At 34.7% G+C, this 12161-nt stretch overlaps 1 protein-coding gene across 4 annotated transcripts; it reads right to left on the reverse strand.

The window, feature by feature from the left end:
* Nucleotides 1-92: 92 nt before the first annotated feature.
* LOC132174954 (alkylated DNA repair protein ALKBH8 homolog) lies at nt 93-8473 on the reverse strand. 4 transcript variants are annotated; one of them, XM_059586723.1, is made up of 8 exons: nt 8319-8473; nt 7256-7578; nt 6604-6705; nt 6371-6457; nt 4996-5121; nt 4507-4794; nt 3589-3649; nt 93-517 (listed from the first exon to the last, which is right to left on the reverse strand). In XM_059586723.1, the coding sequence occupies exons 2-8, from the start codon at nt 7556-7558 to the stop codon at nt 513-515; spliced, it is 972 nt and encodes a 323-aa protein (XP_059442706.1). In that variant the 5' UTR covers nt 7559-7578; nt 8319-8473; the 3' UTR covers nt 93-512. The 4 variants fall into 4 exon arrangements, with proteins under 4 accessions (XP_059442706.1, XP_059442708.1, XP_059442705.1 ...); XM_059586722.1 differs by having other exon boundaries at nt 94-517; nt 3584-3649; nt 8368-8473; XM_059586721.1 differs by having other exon boundaries at nt 94-517; nt 3584-3649.
* Nucleotides 8474-12161: the final 3688 nt, after the last annotated feature.

Genomic DNA, 12161 nt, shown 5'->3' on the forward strand with positions numbered 1-12161 from the left:
AGAAAAGTAACATTACACATGTGAACAAAATTCTGGAGAAAATGAGCTTGCAGCAGGTGCAACATCAAGCTAACATTTGGGCACAGTTCCTTGAAATCACTCTATTGTCCAATCACGGGCCAAGAATGTAATTTGAGAAACGAATATTAGATTATAAAAGAAAATCACTGAATTCCATGATTTCATGTCGCAACAAATACAATAACAAAAGCTTTGTTTCTAACTTTCCTTTACCACTACTCCTTCCATTGCAAGACCAGCAGCCAACACAAGTTGGCATCAAGGATTTCCTGTTTGGAGATCCAGGGAAAAGAAGAGAAGGAATCATCTTGGAAAATAAGTCCAACTCATGATTGTAATGTTCTATACTAACCGTCTCCTACAAACAATTATAATGGGTGTTATAACGGAGCGTTGAATAGTCAGCTTGTATCTTCAATCAGAACGAAAACTTGTCTTCTTATCTCTAAGAATCACAATATTGGGGATATTCACATTGGCAAGGATCTGTTTTAACCTGAAAAAAAGTTTAAAAAGTAATTATTAGTTCATACAGGAGAAATGGGGAAAAAGAAAGAAAAAATTGTGAAAACACCGAACTTGCATCACAAATTAGTAAAGCACTTAACTATAAACACTATTCAAGCATGGGCCAAGAACAAACTGAAGATATTCTATCATTAGTGTAAAAGTAACAAGCAAACCATAACTCCACACTATTTCAAAAATCAAGTGTCAACTTAGGTTGTATATGCTGTTTATTAAGGAAAAAAGAAAAAAAAAAAAAAGAAAAAAAAAAGATAAAAGGTAAAAGAAAAAAGAAAAAAGAGGATCATTATAGCTCAGTGTGAGGATCAGTGCATGCAAAAGTCTCAGTAGAGATCCATAGAACAGTCTTAAGACTTAACAAAGCACAAAGCTAAATTGAATTATGTGGCATGTTATTCTATATAGAGATGTTGCTTCTGTTTTAGCAAGGAAGTTACATCCCTGGTTGGTTAATATAGCGAAGAAAGTCGCACTCAAAACTCAATTTCTCAAAACATTTTTTTTTAAAAAAAAAAAAGGTGGCCAGAATATATAAAAAATCTTAATTACTTGAAACTTTTTTGTTTTAAAGAGACCAAAAAAATGAAAAGTATGAGTAATTTAATCTTATTGAAAATGGCAGAGGGGTGCAATCCTCTATTTAGTAGAAAAAGAACAACAAAGGTTCAAAAAGTTAGAAAAACTAGAAAAAAAGCAAACTATTATGTGTTGCTATCGATGTGTAAAAGGAGTTGAATATAATTTTTTCAGCTCTATCACTGAAGTTTCTCTATCTTCAAAGTTCCTTTCATTCTGCTCTCTCCAAATACACCATATTAAACATAAAGGAGTTAACCTCCAAACTTCCAAAATGTTACAACACCCCACCTACCCTCCCCAACTCATTAATAACTCTCTCACCCTTCTAAGCATAACCCAATCCACACCAAAGAAATTAAATAGCGAGCTTCATAAATCCCTAGCTACTTCACAATGAAGAAGGTGATCGATAGATTTCCCACCCTTCTTGTACATACAATACCAATCTACTACAATGATGTTCCGCTTCCTTAGGTTATCCAATGTCAATATTTTTCCTAATGCTACCATCCACACAAAGAACACTACTCTCGAAAGAGCTTTAACTTTCCAAATATTCTTCCAAGGAAACAGGAAACTCGTAGACATGATTAACACATGATAATACGACTTCACTTCAAACTTGTGCCTCTTGGAAGGGATCCAACATATTCTATCCACATATCGCCTTATTTTGAGAGAATGCAACATCACACATCATGCCAAAAACTGATCTATGACCCATAACCCACCTTAAATCTGACAAATTTTGAAAAAGTTTCCCACCCCCTCATATATTTCCACACACCCACTCCAAATGGCCCTATTACCTCCTTGGAACATCAACATCCCCTTATTTTGTCATATTTAGTTTCTATCACCAATATTCACAAAGCCTCATTCTTCATAGCATAATGTTATAACCATTTACTCAATAGGGCTCTATTAAACTAAATTAGGTTTCTAACCCCCAACCTACCTGGTTTCATTGAAGTACAAATTTTTGACTAGTTCACTAAATGGAACTTAAACTCATCATCAATTCCACCACATAAAGTCTCTTTGAATTTTTTTAAGCCTATTAGCCACACTCATTGGAATAGGGTAAAGAGACAAGTTAGTAAGTAGGCAAATTGAAAAGAGTGCCTTTATTTTATTTTTTTTAATTATTTTATTTATCAAACCCAATGGCAAACCCAAGTACTTCATCGGCAAAGACGATAGTCTACAACCAAGAATACGAGCCAGACCTTCTACATCTCCCATATCACAACAGGAACTATCTCTAATTTCACCAAATTAATCTTCAATCTCGATACAGCTTCAAAAAATAAGAAAAACATCACAAATGTTGGATTTGTTCAAAAATTTGCCTAAAAAAACAACGTATCATCTGCAAACAATAGGTGGGACACTAATATCTATTCATTATTCCTCGACCTCACTGAAAAACCAGACAAAAGTCCCCTATCCTTTGTCGGGCTCATCATCCCTTTGCACCTCCATGATAGCTACAAACAACAATGGCAATGACATGTCCCCCTGTCTCATTCCATGAGAACGACAAAATAATTCAGATCGTGAACCATTGATAAGAAAGGAAAACTGCACTGTAGAAATGCAATGTGCTACCCAATCCCTCCATTTCTCCCCAAATCCACACCTCTTTAGCAAATCTAACAATAACTCCCAATGAACATCATCATACACCTTCTCCAAGTCCAATTTACACAACACTCCTTGTTTCCTAGATATAATCCGACTATCCAAACATTCATTAACAACTAGAACTAAATCCAAGTAACTATGCACGTCTTTGGTAAACTAATAGCATTGACCAAACATAAGCATTTGTAATTCAATAAGTCACTAGATTTTACAATATGTTGCATGACTGGGCCATTGGCCACACCTTCCATCTGAAATTCAATAATATTCTATATCTCAAATAATTTTAAGGATGATTACCATGGCATGGTATCTTATTCTAAACACATCTATATTCATTGGTGAGCAATGTTTATGTTAATTGTCGATGCAATTAAACAGGACTCACTTTTACCAAAAAAAAAAAAAAAACTTTTACAGCACTTCTATTGCATTTGAAATGTTTCCCAAACTGTTTTTTATTTTTACCTAAAAAATGTAAGAGCATATAGAACTATATGGTTGAAGAAGATACACAATCTATATATTCTGCTATGACACCATATAAGTAGTTATTTAGGTCATCTGTCATATCATTCTCAGGCAGTCAACAAAGATGGCATAGATAATCACACAATTGAAATCTAAAGTGGACAGGAGAAAGTGCAGGTACTGACTTCTCTGAATGTGTACCATGAGCAACCAACTTAATTGATCCATACTATTGAGTACATACAGCAATGCATTCAAATATAGAATTTATTACTGCTAGAATGTGAAGGTCAATGCATCTGGCAGTCAACAAATTTAAAACTGAACTCCTAACCACCTTACGAAAAGTGAAGGACACCCTCCTTGGACCCCTTCTGACAATGCTGTCCTTCACTAAATCAATCTGTAAAACAAGAATCATTGACATATGCCTTCAGGAATGAAAATAACAATGCTAAAGCATACTTACACACTTATTCAGTAAGTCAACTTTTGATAAGCATACTTACTTATCAAAAAAAAAAACAAAGAGAGAGAGAGAATTTTTATTCTCTTTGCCGTAATGTCAATATGTTAAGAGTAATGCTATATACCATCTCACAACTACCATAATGTTGATGTGGTAGTCCCAATCAATCCTTGATTTTTATTTTTTATTTTTTGACAAGGACTGATCCAATGGTTAGTTGAAATAATCACTTCAGCATTTGGAGATATTTGTGAGATAAAAATGTGGTTTCCTACGTTACTCATATGTTAATCATTATAAAAGCAATTTCATATAAATTTAATTGAAATCGGAAACATATATCATGTCGTTAACTAACGAAAAAAATCATTGTTTCATTAGAAACAATTAAGAAGACTCCACTTGGAAAGCAACTCATCCGAGCTGATTAAACATTATAATAACAATTATAAAATAAAGTATTCCATTAATATAACTAAACAAATACATAATAGAAGGTTAGGAAATTCGTGTACTCAATCTACCCTCGAACCACTAACCCTCTGGATAAGAGAAATGGAATGCTATGATTGGAAGGTTTCTCCAGATGAAACACTTTCGCATGTTTTTCTGGCCTTCCAACATAGTCTTAGAATGTGTGCATGCATATGACCACTTATCACTATATTTCACATTATTGCAGCTTGCAAATATTTTCAAATTACAATTTACAAAATCTTTCAGAAGAATTCGTCAATTTGAACAAATTTCAGTATAGAAACAGTTGATGACCCAAGGATAGTATGATATACCTTGTGGTGTGGAATGTAATGATGCCAAGCATAACGAGCTTCCCCAGATAATAGGAGCATGGACCGTGGGGGAAGATAGATAGCCCTCCTTAAGAAATTTGGGCCATTTTCAGGAGTTTGCACCTTTGTACTAGTACTTGAGGTATTCGGAAGCCAAGTACCTTCTGTGTATCTCCTGAACTCCATTATGCAAGGCCCAGCTAACGAAAGGCTGAAAATAAATCCCTCAAATGCAGAATGGGTGTCTATATGGGGAGACAATCCCACCCCAAGTGGGTACTCATTAACCTGTAACATAACCATTGATCTTCAGTCCTAATTATGAAACATGAATACAAGTACCAATCATCTTAAAAAAAAACTAGAGCCATTATATAGTGACAAGCATCAATGCATAAAAGCTTGAAAGAAATACAAAAAAGAGATTAATTTTCAATTTAGAGAATACAATTACAAACATTTTATGTACAGAATAACATTACCACATACCGTCAGTTGGTCCAAAACTATGTTTGCATGATTATCAAGGTTTGGAAACAATGAGATCCTTTCAAGAATGGGAGAAACGAATGACGGAAGTTCACCTAAGTGCTGTCTCGTATTAACATTCCTTGTCTGTACCACCAAAAGAGAGAAGGAATCAGGAAAAAGCAAAAAAAGAAAAAAAAGGAAAAGAGAGAACACTGAGTGAGTATTTGATATTCCTACAACTATTTTTTTTTTTAAAAAAAACGATAAGTATCTAACCCTGATTTAGAAAAGATCTAATAGTTAATAGTTCTAAGGGTGTAGAGGCCAAGAAATGATTATAAGCAACAATTTCCATTAGAAGAAGGGGGCGAGAAAAAGAACAACAGAATACTATTCTGAATAAACAACAATATTGTACAACATTTACAGTTGCTTCTATCCCATTTAAAACCAACTTTACAATCTAGCTCCAGCAATGACTTCGCTAATTCAATGTTTAACGTGATTGCCTTACTTTATAATCTCTTACAACAATATAAAATCCTAAAGTCCTTAGTGGCCATTATGTAAATTCTGCCACAATCTTGCTTATAAAATATATTCAAAACAATACAGAAGAGCTATAATGCATACGCAACCACTACGTTGCACCACCACATATTGGCTAGAGAAGTTCTTGTTGGTCATTTAGACTTTGTGAAGACTAGATTGTTTTCCAATGTATTTGGATTTGGGAAAATAATACATGCATACAAGTATATCCATCTACTTTGACAAAGCCCAGACCATACGAGGTTTGTTAAACACATATTATAAGTCCTTAATCTTAGGTGGAAAAATATGGAAAAGTATTTTTCATATTTTTCCAGAATGGATAGAGGCAGCATTTGCAGTAAGGTCATCATATTTAATCAGAAGATCAATGTTTTTCTTTTGGATAAGTATTTCAATGTTATTAGAAAGTGCAAAAAGGCGTAACCTAAGTACATAAGGAGTATACAAAAGAAACACCTACGTAGGGGGAAGAAAAAGAACACAAATCTAAAGATTCTAGAAAATAAGAGAAGCGAAACCTACAGGTAGCAACCATCTACCTATAAAGGGTTTTGAACAAAATATCTTTTAACTCACATAAGATTAACAATGTAGAACTAAAATCATTCCTCTAATGACTTAAGTTGATACCTTTTGGTAGCTACATTATCAGCAAAGGAAATTGATTACTATTTTTACAATACAGAATCCCAGAAAGTCTAGCTTATGATATATGCTGACTTGCATACATATCATCTCTTATATATGTGTGTACACATACATACATATATAAATACACACATACATACATAAGTATCAAAGTGGCAGAATGAGGCTAGTTCTTTATCATGTGGCATACTTCGTAGCAAAATTCATAGCCATAATGCTGAACCCTTCTTTTGGCAAGACTTTTCCAAGGCTTATCATCAACTGCTGCAAGCAATTCCTGAAAAACCAGGAAAAGTCACATATAGTATATAGTGAGGGTCAAAAATTACAAGTGTCATTTAGTCAGAAAGGACTCAAAAGTTAAATGCAAATGCCGGAATAACGCAAGGACAAAGTACTGCTACAGATGACAAATGACCTAACCTCCTCTTCTTTGGGGCTGACAAAGTCATGCAATAAGTAAAGGCCTGGAATGTTCAAATCCAAAGCCACCAAAGACACTGGAACCGAGTCATTAACCTTACCCTGAAGTAATTACCAAAGTATAAGATATACATGAACTGGATAATGCAGCAAATGTATGATAAAAGGTCATGAATCTTGTTGAGTCATTAACACATCTACTTTACTTTATTCTGAAACTCTGAATTTTGGCAACAATGGAATAAAACTTGATTTATAAAAATTCACAAGGAACTCAAAAATCCGTTAATATGCACGGTACAAATTATGTGGGAAGATCTACAAACTACATTTGAACTGAGACGCAAGAATCAAAACATTCATGGAATCCATTGAAATCTGAATATCTATTAGGCACAAATAAAGGAGTCTGCTGAGAATAATCAAGCAATCGCCAACCAAATCATGCGGAATCTGTGTTGAGAAAATAGCAGTTATCACATCTACCACTGTAAATTAGTTTTAGTATGAATTCACCCATTACATTAGTAATTCATTACAAGAAGCCAAAGTAAACAATGCAAACCTTACAGAAAGTGAACCAGGAAATAGCATGATAAAGTCTGAGCTCAAGCATTTAACACTCTTGAGCAAGTAAGGAGACGTCTTATACCTGCAAAGTAGGTTGAAGTACTGAATACCGAATATGCAAAGAACGGCCTCCAAGGTCAGGACAAGGTTGTCCATCTAATGCTTCCAAGGCAGCTTTGGCAGAACTCTCATCACCATAAGAAACAATGACACGGGCACCGCTCTCATCGGCAGAACAGACTCCTTTCACTTCCCCAAAAGCACTGAACACTGAAGCAATGGTGTCATGAGAAAGCCCCACTGCTGGCCCACAGTTGGCCACAAAAAGGTTGGGACTCGACTTGCTTTCCACACCCTTTGGACGCCCAAATCTTTGCAATCCCATTGCAGATATTATTCCGAGTTCTAGTCCAATTACAAAGTCACCTTGTTAAAACCTTCGTATAACTTACAGCACAAGTGTTTATATATATAGTAATTGGCCCAAGAGGAGGGCAAGAGAAAAGTCGAACTAGTAACTTCCGCTTTATAAGGCGTGGCCCTAACCAATTAAGTTACCCCATAGGGTTAACTTACAGCACAAACAACCATCTAAGAAAATCTGTAAACCAAAAAATATATATATATTAACAGAAATGAGCCAAAATCAGCAAAATCCAAACTATAACTGTGTTTGGACGATCCCTGAAGAAGGATTATCATGTTTTTCTTTAACAATAAGTACATAGTAATGCGACTAATGCCAAATGTAACTACAAACTATACTACAATTTTGTTACAATTGGTGCAAGTGTAAAGAATGGTATCCATCGGTTAACGACCAAATTCATGGTGGGTGAGATCCTGTGGTATACATGGCATGACAATGTAGCAGCAATATAAATTTGTGAAGTCCATTGAGCAAAAACACCAAATACTAACTCTAAATGAAATCTTGAAACTTGGGATTTATTGGGCTCTAATGGGTTCATTGAAGAAATTCAACATATTGAATAGACTCTCTTTTCTCATTTTGCCATCCATGCTTCAGCGGAAGGCACAAAAGTTGCAAACTTCGCGGAAATTACAGAGAACGATTAATCTAAACACGCCCTGAACTACACCCTTTTGAGCATAAAATCCATCATACGAGAGAGAGAGCTTACTTGTAGGAAGCCGTGTATTCGATGCTAAAAGAATTTGGGAGGAGCTTACCCGAAGGGAGTATTGATCTTAGCGTGCTCCCGGTCCCAGGTTCTAGATTGAGAATCGAAAGGTCCGAAATCAACCTGCCAGGGCTGGGTTCTTCAGTGATGACTGAGGGCGGCAATTCTTTATCAAGTTTATGATTATATTAGTTTTGACTTATTTAATTAGGTCGACCGGTTAAATCTCTAAATAGTTAGAGACAAATTTTATGTTGAGTTTGTATCAAATTTACCAGTTGTGTAAAAAAATGATAGTCCTAAATATCGCATGTCGACTTCAAGTAATGTCAATACATATATAGATGTAAGATTATATACATTAATTTTAACTTGACCAATTTAATTAAATGAATCAAATCCTTTAACCCTAACCTATAAATTTTATATTGAGTAACAGTTCTAAAATTTTGAGAGGTTGAACCAAAGTGGTCAGTAGAGGCTGGTGCTCAATGTACTCGATATAAATTTTATATCGAGTAACCGTTCTAAATTTTCAAGAGGCTGAACCTAAGTGGTCGATTGAGGCTGGTGCTCAATGTACTCTTCAAAGTTTCCATATTGGCATGTTTAATTGCAAATGTTGGGAAAATATTGTATATGTTGGCCCTTTGTATTTTAGGATTTTGATTTCTTATGTGAATGCACTTATGTTCCTATGAAAAGGAAAAGGTGAAAAGCTTTTAAATGCTAAAGCAAATATTTATATTAATTTTGTTCAAGGTAAAACCATGTATATGAGGGTTTGAAATTATATTTCTTGTTTAACAAATTGATACCAATATAAATAATCAAGGCTTACTCAGCTAAAAAATTGTAAAACTTAGGATCACCTGCCCCTCAAATAGCTATTGGCCTATTGTACAACTATAAGTCCATCATGTAGAAAATAATCAAAAAAAAAAAAAAAAAAAAAAAAAATCCCACAAAAGACCACTTTCAAAGAATTTTGCATAAGAAGGTAACAAACCCCAAAAAAAAAGTACGGCTTTTATGGCTCCACTTTAGCCCAAAAACTTAAGATAATGGGCTTAGGTATATGTATATTTAGTACCCTTTTTCTTTATACTTTTTCAATGTGGGACTCAACACTCACAACAATCTCCCTCTCACACATTGGGCTCTGGGTTAGAGCAAAGACCCGTTTCTCCCATAGGCTATTCTGCTGAGACTCGTTGATTGAATTTGGGCTCTAATATCATTGTTGGACTTGCTTTGACCCAGGGCCAGACGTATTCGGTGGTCTTGGGCCTCTCTCAACCCCAAAAATTAGCTCAAAATATGAGGTTTTCCTTCACATTTATAAACTGACCGCCAGACCCTTCGACAACTAATGTTTGATAACCTCAACAATCTCACCCTCATACATCAGGCCCGAGGTCGAAGTAGAGATAACCCGTTTCTCCCGTGGACTGTCGAGTCGAGACTTACTGGTTGAATCTGGACTCTAATATCAATGTTGGGTAGTGTTAAGCCTTTTTCAACTCAAAAGCTAACTCAAAATGTGAGGCTTTCATTTATACTTATAAACCGACCACCAACCTCTTCCACAACCAATGTGGGATAATCTCAATATTATGTTACTCAAATGATGCAAGTAGTTAGGTAATTTATCGATAGGAAGAAGGTCAACCCATAATATAGTAATTGGAAGGTTAGCAAAGAATAATCTTGCTTCATCCATTAGCAAGTGGCTAGGGTTTCTGCCAGTGGGGTAGTTATCTTCATTATTAATTAAAATATTATTAACCATATAGGATGGTGGATTGACAGTTCAATGACCCAAGAAAATTTTCAAAGTGGTTAAGTATATACTAGGGCATGAGTTCAAGTCCCACAATGGAAATCTTCATGTCTGATTAGCGTAAACTACCTTAGTTCCTATTAATGCCTTGGTGGGATTGAGTCAAACTATAACTCAATCGGACTTGAGGGAGCGCCTACGGTTTTCACCGTCTATACCCCTATTTTGCGGCTCTCAACGGATAAGTATTACTATATATAATTATGCCCAAGTAAAATAGCTACAATTAGTCTTCTTTGCCCGTCCTTTTGCTTAGAAAAAAATAAAAATAAAACATTATTAATTACTAGCCCAAAAGAAATAAAAATACAAAACTCAAATTCAATTCAAATAAGTCTTAATCCAAATTGAAGTGGAGATGACACAGATTAATTATCTCTAGCTGACCAAAGTACGTTATTAAGGCAGAGTACTAGAATTAGGCCCGAATCCAATGCAAGGTGATGCTATACACCTAATTTATCTCCACTTTCATTTGACCACTCACAAGCAAAGTCTCCATTTGAAGCACTCCCAAGCCAAAAGTAGTTCATATATATATTTATTTATTTGAATGCCCAGGTGCCGGAAGCACTAAGACTCACCAAAAATTCAGTTAGAAATTTGTCAGATGTTTAAGACATGTAATTTCCAAGCTATTTCCAATACACACCGCTAGCTCTCCAGAAATTTCAAGACTTCAATTCCCAACATTGAATTTCCACATTTTATATATAACTTTATAAAATGTCTAGCATACATCATTTGGTTTCAAAAGTGAATTCTGATACATTTTTTGTTTATTTGGGGCATAGTTTATCTGAATTTCAAATTATTGAAAAAGAATTCATAAGAAACACTTGATTATTAATTCTCATAATTCTGAAATTCAACTGCATGACATAAATTCTCATTAACCTATACAACAAGATGTAACTAAAAGTGCAAAAATTCATTATTTTCGTGTATGTACCTATGTTTGCTTCTTAAAGTATAATGATACTCTCTTTACACTAGATTTTCATACTAGCTATATATCGACAGATATGACATGTTTTAACTAGCTTCCAGGCCAAGTTAATCACTTTTAAAAAAATGTTACCTACTTAAAGCAAGTCACATTGGTGTGAAAATCTAGTGTGAAAACTAGCATATATTACTCTTACTTCTTATACGTGGGCAATTAAAACTAGTTAGACTAAATTGTGTTGAAGAAATATTTACTTGCTCCTACCATTTTTATTTCTATTTTAATTCTGTGCCTTCTAGGCATTTACACACCCACATTGGAACTCATTTCTCAAACTCATTTTGTTGCAGCCTTTTGCCAATTAAATAAAGCGATTAAAACATCTACGGTTGTTGGATCTTCATAATAATACATTGGAAGGCATTATAATTGCAATGGAAAATTTGTCAATTATGGAAAGCTTGCAAGTTTTTGACATCTCTGATAATATTATTTCAGGAGGCATTTCTTCATGCCTTGATAACTTTACATTCTGGAAGAAGAGTTCTCCAAGCCCTCCTGACTCAAACTTTCAAATGGGAGAATTGTCACGGTTTCGGTCCTTGAACTTGTCAAATAATTTCCTAACAGGCCCCATTCCGAATTCTTTTCAGATCTTGAAAAATGTCGAGCTTGGATCTTTCCTACAACAAGTTGTATCTCATTAAAAAAGAACTATTGAACATCACACATTTTTTATTAAGGTGAATTCTTAGGAGATACATTTACAGAAGTCATTCCGTTGATGCACCACACTCTATTCCAACTTGGTGTTACGAGTATGCCAACACTTAGAGCATCTCCAGCAGAGTGGTTAAAATGCTCATAATAGCTATATTTAGCTATTATGAGCATTTTTTTGCGTCCAGCAGATTAGCTCCAGATTAGCTAAACTACATATTTTGGTACAGTGAATAACAAAACGTAGCTATTCACTGTAGCACAATGTTCAAGTTTTTTAATGTTTTTCTCTCTCTTATCTCTCTTTCTCTCTCTCAACACTCTCGAGATA

Source organism: Corylus avellana, chromosome ca3, assembly GCF_901000735.1.
Source record: "Corylus avellana chromosome ca3, CavTom2PMs-1.0".
Classification (NCBI taxonomy): Eukaryota; Viridiplantae; Streptophyta; class Magnoliopsida; order Fagales; family Betulaceae; genus Corylus; species Corylus avellana.